Source organism: Strix aluco, chromosome 12, assembly GCF_031877795.1.
Source record: "Strix aluco isolate bStrAlu1 chromosome 12, bStrAlu1.hap1, whole genome shotgun sequence".
Taxonomy (NCBI): Eukaryota; Metazoa; Chordata; class Aves; order Strigiformes; family Strigidae; genus Strix; species Strix aluco.
This window is the reverse complement of record NC_133942.1, coordinates 25,404,237-25,419,217: the sequence shown is the minus strand read 5'-3', so window position 1 is coordinate 25,419,217 and position 14,981 is coordinate 25,404,237. Positions and strand designations below refer to the sequence as shown.

Here is a 14,981-nt window from a genome sequence, read left to right as displayed (position 1 = left end):
TCTTCAACCAAACAAACAAAAAACCCCAAACCTTAAATGAAAATAACTATGCTAATGATGTGAGAGAGAATATAATTTAATCCATTATAGAACAAAAAATTCATTTAAAAGTTGAATTATCAATAAAGCTTATTTCTAGCACTGTAGAGGCATCATGAAGAAATACACTAGTTCACATCAAGGCATACTTTTAGTACAACTCCTGTTGCACGCTAGTGTATACCATAATTGTTCTCGTGCACTAAGAAGGGGGGTTATGTTTTGTGCTTTCACACTTTTAAGATAAACATAATATCTTTATTTTCTTAGGTTTCAATTTTTCATGGAAAGTGTGTATTATGGTAAAAATTTTGAAGATTTAAGTATATCCCACATCTATTAAAAAAATTGTGCAAGTTCCCAGCTTTTTACTTTTTCAACCTTTCGGTGGTATTATTACTTTATGGAATGTATACTATTAACTAGAAATAGTGCTAACGGGTCATAGGTAATGCGAACTTTTGGGGATAAGTAAATAATTAATAAATAATTCACTCTGTCACTTCTAACTTGAAACTTTTGGCTGTTGATTTAAAGTTATCTGTGTAGGCCTGGGAAAAGGTGGTTCTGTGTGTGGTGTTAGAGAAGGCCAGGTCTGCACTGTTCAGGCTGTTATCTTGCAGGATTAAATAGTACCTAAGCAGTGTATGCCTTTGAATTAACTCCTGACAGTGGGGATACTTTTATCCTCACAGTGTAATGCTATGAGGTTCTTCCTTAGTTAAAAAAAAAACCAAACAAAACAAAAAACAAAACAAAAAAACAAAACAAAAAAAAAAAAAACAAACAAAAAAAGCCAAACACAAAATACCACCAAAAACCCCACAAAACCAAACAATCATTCAATAATTTCTTTTCTAGATTTCTGGATAGTAAATATTGTGGAGTGAATTCAGTGCTGCTGCTGTGTGTACTTAACAACATGGACAATGACTCTGACTCATAAATTTTATGGAGATGCTAGGACAAAATGTGAATTGATGCACTCAACATTATAAGAACTAATAGTTTCTATACAGTGCCCAAGGCAGCCCAAAGTTAAGGGTCTGGAGACAGAATTACATCTCGGATGCAACTTTAGTACAGCTAGATAACTTCACACTAAATTATAGTGAATTATTTGTAAATCAGTGAAATTTAATAGCATAGGGCTGCAGTGGTACTGTAGAGACAAACATCAGAGTATATTTTAACTCTCCTTTGGCTGTAAAAATGCTGCCTATTGATGCCACTGCTCATGAATATTACATATTCAGAAAGGGTGCAGATACTCAGAAGTGTGTTTTTTAGTTGCTGTTTCTGTATCTTCTGCTACTAGCATTGAGCAAGAATGAGAGCTACAGTCACCACCTCTTAAGAAACAGCTGGAACACAAGAAAGGATGCAGTTATTTGCTATGTTAGTTATTAATTTTATTTTGTTCATGTTATGCATTGGTAACTAAAAGATGCCATCCAGGCTGGGAAAGCCTGCTAGGATATACTGTAGTTGGCTTAATGTTGAATTATGTCTGTATTGCAAGAGAAAACGAGAGGTCATGGCGTTGATCCTTGAAATTGGCCTGACCTAGATCAAGAGCTATGTAGATACTTCAGTGCCACTCAGGCAGACAAAGCATTGTTCAGATGTATGAGAGAGATGTATACAGCATCACAGACAAACCTCTGCAGAAACACAGCAGCCTTTCATGATGATTTTCATCTTTTGGCAAATGAACAGGCAGCCATACATCGTACCACTTGCCTATACAGTTACCTTGAACATGTTCCCCGACTCGGCTACCACTTAGACTTTATCCTATTTAACCTTGTACTTGAATTTTGTTATGGAAATGGACATAAGATAAAGTTTTTGTTGTTTCTATAGTCAAAAAGTGTTTATTTTTTTTTCTGGCTATGTAGTTAGCTTCATGACTGAAGCTTTGCCTGGTTAAGTGAAAGTCAGTGGAAGACCTGATTCTGTGTCAGACTCGTATATCACTGCAGTTTAAAAAAAACTGAACGGTCTTACTGTACTAGAGTTAATGGATAACTGGGAAAACAGCCAGTCTGTTTATAATTTCAGGCTGTGGATTAAGGAATTTCCATGAATATTTAAATATTTACACTGTTGTAGAGTCAGCAATAATTCTGTTGAATTTGACAGGTGACTTTACAAAAGTTTAGGGGCATCACTACCTGTGACTGTCCTTCAGTTACACCAGTTTAGCTCCAAAACTGTCCTTCCACCAGGTAGTTAAGAGGATGATGTCATCTGATTTCCTATGACAGACCCTAATGCACTTTTTCAAAAAGCATTCTGAAGTTCTAAAAAAATTTAAGTTGTCTTTCAGCAGGCTTTCATAAAAGGTTTTTTATACTTTATGGGTTGGGAGAAACATTGTCACGCAGATTAAAATCTAAACCAGGACTACTTCGTGTACAGCTTGTTGTACCTGCTCTTAATGAGATTCCCATTGACCACGTAAAATAAGGTATCTTGGGCAAATTGTCTGAGTACAGACAACTTGTTGAAATATGTTAAATACCAAGAGTATAGTTGACTTATTTGCCTTATGTAATTTGAGACTTCTATCTATACTTAAGACCTCTACCTATGAGCTAGTAGTTCACTTGGTTTTTGTAATGAACAGGAGGAAGTAGGAATAAGTAAAAGTCTGTATGTTCTCCCCACTGAATACAAAGGGAATCTAAAGAAGGTGTGGAGGGAAGCAAAGCTAATTGCGTGCTGCTGTTGCAGGTCTAGAATAAGATAAATTAGATCCCATCCTTTTAATCCTTTGGTTTACAGAGCAAAGTAAAATTATTCTATTCTAAGCTTAAATGTTGTTATTGCACATGCATGTGAGTAGTGATATAGAAAATACAGAAGCCATGAACTAATATCTGTATAGTTTAATGTATTTTGCCTAAATTTTAACATATGGATACAGAAACTTTCCATTGTAGTGGAATATCTTTCCATGACAATAAATATTGATCTAATAATACATTTGGAATATTAATATAGTATGTGTACAGGATATGTTCCAAACTTATGTGTGCTAGAAGAAAAATATTAAAATCAATAACAAATTTTATTCTAATTAAAATGCTGAATATTTCTTCCAATAGTCACCACTTGCAATCCACTTCAATAAGGAAATTAGCCGTTATCTATATTACTTTTACATTTTCCTAAGCAGTTGGTATCTTTGCTTCTTTTAAAAAGGTAAATATCAGTATGATAAGATGTAGTAATAAAAGGATCAGTGTTTTTTTCCTTGCTGTATACAGCATATGGCAGCATGTCTACCGAGCCACATTTCTATCTAATACGTATTGATAGTGAGGAAATAATGGGTAGACTTTAAAGAGCAATTTTCCATGCTCAGAGGTAGATTTAGTCTTTCAATTAGTACTAGCTTAATACGAATTTATTCCTTGAAGCTCGTCATGCTTACAGAATGAATCATCTACTAATTTATTGTTATTTCCTTTTGCCTTGCAAGTCTTGTTCTGTTTTATTGTTTTACAGCATGCTTAGTGTAAGCTTAAAAATAGAAGAATATCACTTAATAAAACTTTTTGTATCATAATGCACACTTAACTTTACACAGGCTACATTGTATTTTTCATTCTTACCCAGGAAATATAAAATTTTGAGAACTTTCTTACATGATGCTAGCCCCAACATAGAGAAAATTTGGAACATATGCCTAAAGAGTATTTCTGCTGAGGTCAGATCTCCTGTACAGTCAAAATTAAGTGCATGCTTACAATCCTTACTAGAAAAGGTCAAAATCATCAATAAATAATAGAGTGGATTTGTGTAGTTACTCATGTTTTTGAAGGTTGTGTCTAGTTAAGTCATTCAGATGACAGATGAAATAGTTTGAATAGAGAGTGTGTAAGATATTCAGGCAAAAGAACTGAGATGTGTTGGAACATTACTGCGCTTCAGTTTAAGACATGATGGCTTAATCGTTTTTCAGACTTCTTACCTGAATACACTGGGGATTGTCTTATTGCATTGTTATCTATGACACTCTGACTACTCAGGAATCTTGCGTTTTACATACAAAGGGACAAGTATATTTTATACACAAAACCTAATTTATTAATTTTATAAAAGCATTGAATAATCTGAAAGATGATCCAGTCCTTCAGGGACAAGAAACTCCATTAATTTTTCTGATTAAAATATCTAACACATTTTCACAAAACAGTTCATATAAATTATTCATATATAATTTTCAAATTCAATGCAGTTTTTTCCGCACATTATACTTACTATCTGTACAAGACCTGTGGTGATCATGATTTTTAGTACTTAATCTGTGTTTCTATTAATGGCAGTGGTGATTTTACTGTATCTGCTTGAGATGTGTGCTGCTGGTAAATATAATGCGTAAGGTGATATTTAATTATAAATGTTATAATAAGCTTTTTATTAAGTAAAGGACCTGCTTGACATACGTTTTCTTTTTTTGATGACTATCCTTGTCTCTGAATTGTTTATGGATCTTTATCTTTTACTTGTTAGTATTCTGTACTATTTAATCACATACAGGACATTTAAATTAATAAAAAGTAAATGACATGGCTAAAGTTTTCTACGTAAAATTGAACTGCTATAGATGACAATAAAGAGAAAAACAGAGAATATTAAAGTAAGATTTTATAACTTTAACTACATTTAGAAGATATGTATTTGAAGGAAAGTTTGTGAAGTTAAGCTTTGAAAAGCTCAGAGATGTTAAGGTTAAGACAATTTGTGCAAATCTAATTGCACTGATTAGATTTGTGCAATTCTGCATTTAGTTTTCATCTACCTTTGTAATCTTGAGGACAATTAATAAATATCTGTATAGTATTTTGGTTTATCCACACTACTTAATGTGTATTGCTTGACCTATTTGAATCCTGTTCTGAATATAATACTTTTTTTAATGTTTTGCCATGTTGGTTATCATAGTATCTGAGTGCTTAGTAACAATACTTCTGCCATTTTCCTGTCAAGTGCAGAGGCATTACAACTCTTTTGGCTTCTAACTTTTGCATCTAAGCAAAGCAGGAATCCTCAAAATGACAGTGCTTTCTATGCAGTTATTCTTAGACTGCTCTAAGTGTTATGTGATTTTAAAAAACATGTTTTAATGTATACAATGCATCAGGCTTGCATAAAAGTGCCTGCTGCCTCAATTCAGAGATTTTCTTTGCTATTACTACCTGTCTTGGCAAGACTAGCATTATGTTGATACTGACACATAATTTTCTACATGCATATCTTGGTTTTTTTAATAGAGGTAAGTGAAAGACTATCACTTCCATTCACCGTAGTAAGATTGACTCTATGTCGTCATATGGGATGGATCCTGTGTAGACCTCTCTTGCTTGAGCAAACAGAAAAGGTAATAGTGCTTCAGTTAAAATTTTCACTGTGGTGGGAACAAGACATCAGCATTGACAGTGTGTTTCACAGAAGTCTAATGTTCAGCTTTGAGTCCATACTTTAGGGTGTGAAGATTTTATGAAACACATATAAGTTGCATGACTTTAATATGGATGATAAATGGTTTGAAACAGTTTTGCTGAGAAACAAAAAAAAAAATCCCACCACCTTAAGGTAGCTGTCAAGCATAGAAAATTTTAGCTCAAGCATTTAAAAAGTACGTAGGTATCAGTGAATTAAAACAGGCTTTCAATGACATTGGCAGCCCTCTTAAAATATGCAGTGTCTAACATTAGTCAAATTCATGTGTGATCACTTCTACAACAACAACAAAAAAAAACTTTACAAAAAAAGACACAAGAATTCAGAAATACACTGAAAATATTTCTTGCAATGTTAATGCATCTTCTGTTTCAGAAGCATCCTGGCTGTGGAGAAAATGAAATTACTCCTCATATACCAGTGTTACACATCAAACCTTTGATCATATTGATGGTCAAACATGCTGGAACATTTTCAAACACTTTAAAGATAATTTGTACGTAGTTATATATGCTCCAATGCTTTTACAATTGGTACCAACAATAAGTAGTCTTCTAAACCTCTGGTGAACCCTGTGCAAGTATCATGTGTGGGGTTTTGTTTGTTTTCGTTGGTTTGTCGTTTTTTAAGTAGACCCTCAGTATTTCTGACAACTTTTCTAAACAGTTTAATCACTAATTTCTTTCTGAGATGAGAAAACTAAAGCTTGGGTTTCGTCAGGTGGCTGTGAGGAAATTAGTATAGTTTTAATGAAACTCTTAGAACTGTATCAAAGTAAACTCGGCCATTAATTTACTATACGTTTATGCCTAGGTAATTGTAGAAGCAATAATAAGTACACTGCCGTGACCCTTTTGTCCTTGCAAAATCTAGTGATTTACAGTCTTATATCTTTTTCATTTTCCCTTTCTTTCCATCTTTCTTTTTCTTTTCAGGTCATTGGTCAGAATTAGATTTGAGTGGATGAATGTTGTCTAGCTGATAAATCCTGTGGTTGTGTTTCATATGCTGGAGACTGTGGTGTAGCTAGGGTCAAAGTCATAGCGATCACTACCTTTTTCTTTTTTTTCAATGAACTCTGCATAGGCTACAGGTCTGGGCTGATGCAAAACTCAGTTTTAGAGTCCTTGGTAACTACATCTGGTAAGTCTTTTGTGCAACACACTACATGCACGCTTCTTGCATATTTTTACATGCTTGGGAGCAAAAAAGCCTCATAATACTAAGTTCCATGAAGTCTATTAATTCACTTTCTCCTGGCTAACAAAGTTTGCCTGTAGGGTCCTATGCCCCTGATCAGAAAACTGAGTCATTTATATATTTGCAGGAGTAAGATGCAGTAACTGTGAAATGTTTTTGTTAGGAAGGGGCACCAGGTTGATCTCTATGTAGTTCATGTGAGTAGGGCAATGAGCTTCATCTTTAACTGATGATAAACCATAAATCTTCAAAAGTGCCAAATGGCCAAGTTGTGGTGTCACTTGAGAGAAATGCCTATAGAGTTGTGTTAGTGAACTCTTGTTAGACATTTGGATAGTGAAATTAAACTTTTGATAACATCACGATAATTTGTGTGAATGAAAGCACTCCAGTGTTAGAAGGCTTTTGGAGAGAGGAAGACATGTTATATAACAAATTGTTTAATTTATTTTTGTGTTTTTTTCCAGGATACTCTGAAGTTTGAGTAAAATTTCTGTTGTTTCAGTCTAACGCTATGCTTTAAAAAAAGTTGTGGCATTTAATCAGTCTTGTACACGCACTCACAAATTCTACACATACTCAATTCACACCCGCACAATATCTTTGCTTTCCTTCACTTTAGAATTACGCAATATAATATTGGTAAGCAATTTGTTTAAATAACAGATTTATCTTAAGTCAGGTACATCTGTGAATGCACCCAGAATAAGGCCCCTAAAGTCTGCTTGGTTATACAAAACCCACATTTGTGCATACTTTTTCTGATAGTAGGACAAATAGGTCTTGTTTGATAATACGGATAGTGATTTCCCAAAGAGTTATGGTGCACCTAATTTCATCTTCCTGTGGAAAACTATAAAGAATAGCTCTTAGAAAACTATGGCTCAAATATTAAGAACCCTGTTGCATTTCTAGGAGTAGTAAATTAAAGACTGTGAAAGGCTTGTATCTCCCCTGACGGGAGCTTTTCGTATTTGGAAAAAGCCTCTAGTGATTTAGCTCTTCTGTTCTTAGGTCATGGTCTGACCTTCAACGTTAACAGTCAGGGCAGACACTACATGGCTTGAGATCTTCTTGATTTCTCTCCCCCCTACACCTTGATGCTTAAGAGGCATCCTTAGAGGAAGGGAGAACCTGCAGGGAGTGAGTTAACCCAGCTGTGCACTATTGAACTGAGGTGAGATGACTTATTAGGCCAAGAGTACTGTAACATTAAACAATTAACACAATGCAACATTAAACAATTTCTGGTTTAAACGATGTTTCTCTAACAAAGCAGCTCTGGAAAGAAATTCAAGGTATGTTAACGGTAGCATATATGATACAAATGATCTGCAATAAGATGGAAGGTTGCCATTTTACTGTAGTTTCTCTGTCATTTAAATCCCTTTCTAAAAAGACATAAAGGATGAGGAAACATTGGCTAGCATATTTTGAAAATGTGAATGATTCAACGTAAGTCATAAGCATTTTTTATGAATGCTTTGTGGAAGTTTAGTGTTAGGGATTTTCTTTGCTTGTTTTAATTTGTCAGCCTTAAGTTAAAACTTAATATTTTGCCTTTTTATGACGTCTTATATTTTGTACATGTAAGCCTCAGGTTAGTGTGTAGCTGCACTTGAATATTTCATAGTTAGCTAAATTTGAGTCATTGTTTAGTAAGTACTTACTGATGTAGAATAATAAAAGGTATCGGAGCTTGGAAAAGTGTGTCTCAGGAAAAAAAAGCCATGTCATCTTTTGTCCAATCTGCAGAATCTAAGGACACGCTCTTTTATGCTGAGAATAGTCAGGTATGTTTATATTTATATGTATACATACACACACTTTTATGTACTGTATGTATACAGGGTGGAATATGTATGGAATTTAGCTGTACGTGTCTGTTTAGAAGGATGTGTTTCTTACAGCTAATAGTTGATCTTCATTATTATTTTATTATTAATAACAAAGTAAGATTATATATAATTTTTTTAAAAACCCAAACTAACAGTGCAAATGAGAACCGATTGACATTGTCAGTGCCGTCAGACAGAAGAGTTCTACCTGGGAGGGTTTTCATTCCAGGCATAAAGGGACAGATTCTCGTCCTCATTCCATGTTTCAGATGGTAATAAAGAGATAGACAGAAACTGCTCACATCTCTTCCGAGTTCAGAGCTGGCCACTTCTTCCGTTCAGCCCAGTGTAGCCCATTTACTGTATCTCAGCAATTCCTGTTACAGGATTATTATCCTTTGCTGTTTAGAATAGGTTATATGGAGTCAGAGGGAGAACAAGGGGACTTTTAATGTCCTTTTGGGGTGTTGTGTCTGTGACAGAAATCCCGAGATGAGGACTGGCTGCATTGGAGAACTGCTGCTTTTACCTACACATGTAAACCTGCATTGTATATGATATTCTAGTAGTTTTCTTTCTATTGATCTTCATTGCTTTCTTTAGCTGAAGGATATTCTGACAATAGTTTGCTAATGCTTTTCTGAAAATGTATATTCTGAAGAATGCCAGTCATGTACAGCAGTTATCTTCCAGAAATCTTCCAAATGCAAAAATCAGTGTGTCTGCTAAGACACTCTACATACTCCTGTGTACAGTGCTGTAGTCACAGGGCATCACCATTGTTAAATCTACTCCTATATGTAAAATATCCTTTTAAAGATTATTAGATTTTAATAGACGGAGCTTCATTTGATCTAGTCCATTTCTATTTGCTAGATTGCATTTACTTTTGTCTTGATATTGGTTGGAAATACATATGCTTACTTAATGCAATGTTTGTTCCATCTGGTTTGATACTAGGGTGGTGGCACTAGCAGTTAGCAGAAATTTTACTAGCAAAGTGTTTGACCACTGTCTCAGAACATGATCGTAGACTTGTAAAATTCAGGCATCTTCTAATGAGGAACATAAAATTTCTGTTTGCCTGACTCTACCAACATAGGAGAAAGTGGGTAGAAGTTTCTTTTCAGATGAAATAGGTATTTGCAGAAAGGAAGATATTGACAGAAAATAAACTGACTAATATTACAGATGATACTTGTTCTGAAAAGTAAGTTTTTTGTTTTGGCTACTAGTGTAAAGAGAAGGATTGTTCTTGACTGTATGCTCTTTTGAAATAAAAGAAACTCTGAAACCATTTTTCATTCACAGAACACTGTTATGCTGTAAGATTCAGCTGAGTTACTAGGTCACAGCAGCACAGCGATATTGAAGATTTTCAATACTTTAGCTGTGACAGCAAACAGAAAGCGTTGGAGCCTGATGATATGACAGGTCATGTGATGTCAGTGAATACCTTGTCTTCAGGCAGGATAATATGTGTGACTTCTCCAGTAAAAATGCATCATTCGGTAAGAGCAGAACCTGAAGAACTGTGTGGGCAGTGCTAACATCAAGAGACACAATTTGTAGTACTTGGTCCAGAAGAAGAATAAGATGTTGTAACAGTCTCTAGCCAGTCACATCTGGTGGTCTAGAGCTGCCCAGGAGAGTGAAATACTCCACTCTTGTCTGTTCCTGAGACTTGGTTGCCATGGTCACAGCTTTAGAGAGATAAAGACTTCATTTTCTTGTATTTTGTATGTATAGTAGGGGGTCATAGCCGTGGTGTTGCTGCTATGTAGAAAATCCTATCTTTTCCCTTTCATCCATTGTTGTTTTATGATCCCCAGCCAAAAGCTTTTGGGCTCATTTGTGTATAAAATGCTTCAGGTTTGAGAGGTCTCTTTTTTTTTTTTCTGGCCTCTTTCCTGTACTCTCATGTACAGGCATATCTCTTCTTATGATTTTTATTTTCCTTTAAAATTGGAGACAACATATTCCTAAGAAATAACTGTTTCTGGAACAATAACCACCCTACCCCAGTGTTCTGACTGTAGTAGTCAGAATGTCTTTTTCACAAGTACAGGTTTCTTGATCTTTCTGCCCCCTCTCCCCCTTCCCTGTTTCTTTCTCTTAAAGATGTATTCAGGAATCACAGAATACAGATCTCTTCCTTTATTTTGTCTCTGCCACCTACTTGCTCTGCAAATGAGTATTTTGGGCTCTTCAGAAGTGTAAAGTACACTGGATGAAATAAATATTTTGTAATACTTTCATGATTACCCACCCCCTTTCATTGCACTCATTTTCCTTTCACTTAGTGCCCTTTTATCATAGCTACAGATGTACATGCAAATCTGTACATATACACACACAGAGATCCATGAGTAAGTAGTATATGCAAGCAAGCATGGGTTTTTTAAGAAAGGAACCACCTTCTAGAAGGTGCTACTTGTAATGGCTTTGAGATAGCTGTTGTGAATGGTATATAAATGATTTAAAGATGGAACTATAAGTTTTTGGTATTTTATGATATCATAACCTTCTATCAGTAAGAAACTAAACTAGTTGTTGAGGACATTGTTTTCTATTCAATGTTCCTGTCTATAAATGTGCTTAAAAAAAATTATAAAACTTGTAACTCCTCTACATGAGAGGCTGAGTTGTATTTTTTTGCCTAGTATAAGCTTAGAAGGGATTTTTTTTTGGTTGATAAGTTCATTTTCTCTTCTCCAAAGTACGCATACAAAATTATATACTTGGTATGGCATGATACTGACACTTAGAGTTTGCTAGGTAGCAGAAGTGTTCAGTAACCCAACAACCTGTTCAGTTGTTTCTCAGTTTGCATCCATAAGTCCGTAATACGTGGAAGCACATCTGTCAGCAGTTGAAAATAAGATATTGTGTGTTAAATATATAAAATACCAGTTTGCTTTCATGTATATCAAGACTGCCTGTTTATTCCATTAAGGCCACAGTCTTCAAAGGTGAAATGCTGCTGCCCCCATAACTTTTACCACTTTTTCTGGTCTGTTTCTTTTTCTTTCACTAAAAATTTTTCCTTCAACCAGAAGTTGAAAACTTGGCTCTGAAGCTGTTGCCAGGGAAGAAGCTCTGATATATGGAAAATAACGTGTCTTAAATATACTCCTCTGTGTATATGCATGTATAGGAGGATAAAAAGTCAGGCAACTCAGATCTTGATTTCTGTTGGAAACATGGTTTTATCTTCTTTTGCCACTGTAGTATGATAGCCTTAATTAAAATGTTGTGTTCCATTATATATTCACAAGATTATTCCACAGACTAGTCTGGCTCTGAGGGTGAAACACTCATAGATGCATCTGGAGCTAAATCTGTTTTGAGGTTCTGTCTGATGCTAAAGAGTATGTATAATCAGTCTTTGAAATTTAATATCATGGCCCCAGAATTCTTGGATTTATTAAAAACTTATTGTAGTCTCTGCCTTGGATCCTTGCCCATAAAAATAACATGATACCGAGTAATTTCACAGGGCTATTATGATAACAGTCTTTCCAAAGCACTTAGGTAGTGAACTGGACAGACAAAAGTGGTACAGAAAGCAAGGATGGATATGTACATGTGTGTATATACATATAAATATTTCCTGCATAGTGAACGTGCTGCAGAAGGTAGTAGAGAAAGCTTAGTCCTTTATACTTGCCAGTAAGGGAGAACAACTTCTTCCTTGGTGACTTTTGTTCATCTATTTTTCTGAATGATGGAGGGAGTTCTGTGGGGAAACAGTACATGCTTATAGCTTGAAAGACTACATTGTATGTATAAAGAGGCCAAAATAGTATTAGAGTGACTGTATTATTTCCAAACTTCTTAACTTTGCAAACACTGTAATTCTTTTAAGAATGTGTGATTGCTCACGTCTAGTATAAATTGTATAATCCTTCCTTGTAGGCATCTATTAATATAGTTTTTGTGTTCCTGAAATGTTGCAATGTTGGGAGCTTTGTAACCAGTATTGTTTTGAAGTATTTGTAGCCAGTCCAACTGTAAAGATTTTTGGGCAACTTGCTTTCCTCCTGGTAGTTATTCAGTTCTGTAATGATTCCTGGCACTGGCTGCGGATCCTGGGGAGGGACGAAGAAAATTACATATTAAAAACAACTGGGGCTGATCCTTATTTTTTCAGTGTAATATTATAGTAATCTATGGTATTCAATTGATTTGGTAGGGAACAAAAATCAGTTGCATTACTCTTTTCTACTCTGAATTCAAAAACTCTTGGCCATATAAGTAACAGAGGTGATACTGCAGTGAACAGAAATGGATGAGTTTCAGAAAAATAATTTCAGATAAAGAGATTTTATACACACATACACACACAAACACTTATCGTATGAGATCCCTCAATCCCAGTCCAATATTTTTAGCAGGTGTTACTGATAGAACTTCAATGTTACACATTTTTTTCTGGTAGCAGTGAAAGGGAAAATTCATGTTGTATTACTTGAGGCTACAAAGAATTCAAACTTAAGGGAAAAGACATTTCATGTTACAGCAGATATTTAATACTTTTAAAATCCTTCACATGTCTTTGATACTTATAGGAAACATGCCATTTCAGCAATTTCTTAGGAGTGCAATTCCTATAGGAAATGTGTAGTAGCTAATAGGAGCTCATTTCAAATACGTTTAAGATCAGTGGAGATATCTTTAATGTTAGTTATAAATGAAGCAGTATTGCTAAAATTATTACTAAATAATAATATTATTACTAAAATAATATAACTGGGTAAAACAGTTACAGGAATTGTATTGCCTACAGCCACACAAGTGATGAAATAGTCTCTGAAGCATTGTATCCATATTCCTGACTACTAAGCTACATGTAGTATATTCAGGCATTTAAAGTGTCAGAGGTAAAGATCATTTTTAGGAATGGAAAGAAAAATTTGAGCTTTCCCTTGCTGTTTGTAATCTAGAACACTAGAGGACAGCACTAAAATATTACATAAATGTGTTATTGTTTACACTGTTAATGATATAAATGCTCTGTGAGGGCTTTGTGAGTGGAAAACAAATGACTCTTGAACAGAGTTAGGGCAAGTGGTATTCTGAATTTCTGTTGCTCGTTTTGAAAACTGCAGCTGACTTCACACATTATACAAAAGATCTTGTTAATTGTGGTCTGAATGTAAGGTATTTGCTGCAGTGATTTCTTTAGAAAATAAGCTGCTTTTTGTTTTTAACATAGCAATGCTGTAGAATAGACCTTTGTAAAATTATGATTTTAAGGTCCAGAAAATAAGGAATTAGTTGGCTGCTCTGTAAATGTTTCATGATTTATCTGCTCACATGAAATGTAATATGTTAATACTATGATACTTACACTGAAATATGAAATAATGTAGTTCCTTGAAAAAAATGACAGCTTCTGTTGTGTTTCTCTAGGCACTCTGGAACGACATGAAACAGGTGAAACAGCAAAAGTGATTCTTACTTCTATTGAAGATTCAGAATACTTAGTGGCAGATGCTCTACTTACTGTATCTCAAGAGTCAAAAAGAAATAAAAATGCTGGATACAAACACTCTAGCTCTTATAAGCATGGCATGGTCTCTTACAGTCTTACTCATACAGAAAAATCTTCAGATAAGGTAAGAATGCAGAGTAGAGTGTTTCTCAAGAGCAATGGGTTGTGATCCAAATTCTTTACTAGTTGACCTTCACTGATGTGTAAGCCCTGTATAAGTGGCATGGAGGCTTGATTTTAAGTTTATAAAGGCTTGTTCAGACTCTCTCAGTTTTTATGCCTTCAATGCCATTTCACAGAATCAATGGGGAAGATGGGGGGCAGGAGTGCCTTATGCAAGGTCACTAGTAGATGATCTCAGAAGGATTTTCTCAGACACTTAGCGCCCATAGTTAGACGCTATTTCCTTATGCCTTTGGTTTACGACTGCATCTAGTAGCAGTACCCTCAGAACAATTGAACCTACTAGTTTGGATGTATATGTCTTGAGAAAAAGCACATCATGGTACAATGCTACTGTCCTTTCCATTATTGCTTTTCTATGAAACTGCAGACTCCTGTTGTCATTCAATGCTAGTTTTTATTGGGTGTTTGTTTTCTGTTAATATCATCACAGAACAGACTGCAAGTGCCTTATATTTATATTAGTGCACTTAAATTTGTCACCTTATTGGTTCAAAAGAGGATGGTGATGTTCCTTGTGAGATACCTGGCTGCAGATAGCTATGAGAGTCTTCAGGATAGATTTGGTCAGGCACTGTACTTATCTTTATTTAACAATTTTTTTTACAGAAGTTGTTAAACCAAATAATTATGACTCATGGAAAGGACGTGCTCTTTCTTTTTGTTTTGAAAAAATAATAGAAGGAAATACCATACTAAAACTAGTGTTAATGTGCTGTTAAATGAGAACAGAGCCACCGTATAATGAG

The 14,981-nt window shown here is 34.9% G+C and overlaps 1 protein-coding gene across 4 annotated transcripts in view; it reads left to right on the top strand.

Annotated features, from left to right (window-relative positions):
• Positions 1-14,981, top strand: part of WDR72 (WD repeat domain 72) — a 395,476-nt gene that overhangs the window by 31,288 nt on the left and 349,207 nt on the right. For all 4 annotated transcript variants that reach the window (XM_074837440.1, XM_074837444.1, XM_074837441.1 and 1 more), the window contains one exon: positions 13,968-14,173. In XM_074837440.1, coding sequence (XP_074693541.1) covers positions 13,968-14,173 — 206 coding nt within the window. The remainder of the gene's footprint in view (positions 1-13,967; positions 14,174-14,981) is intronic.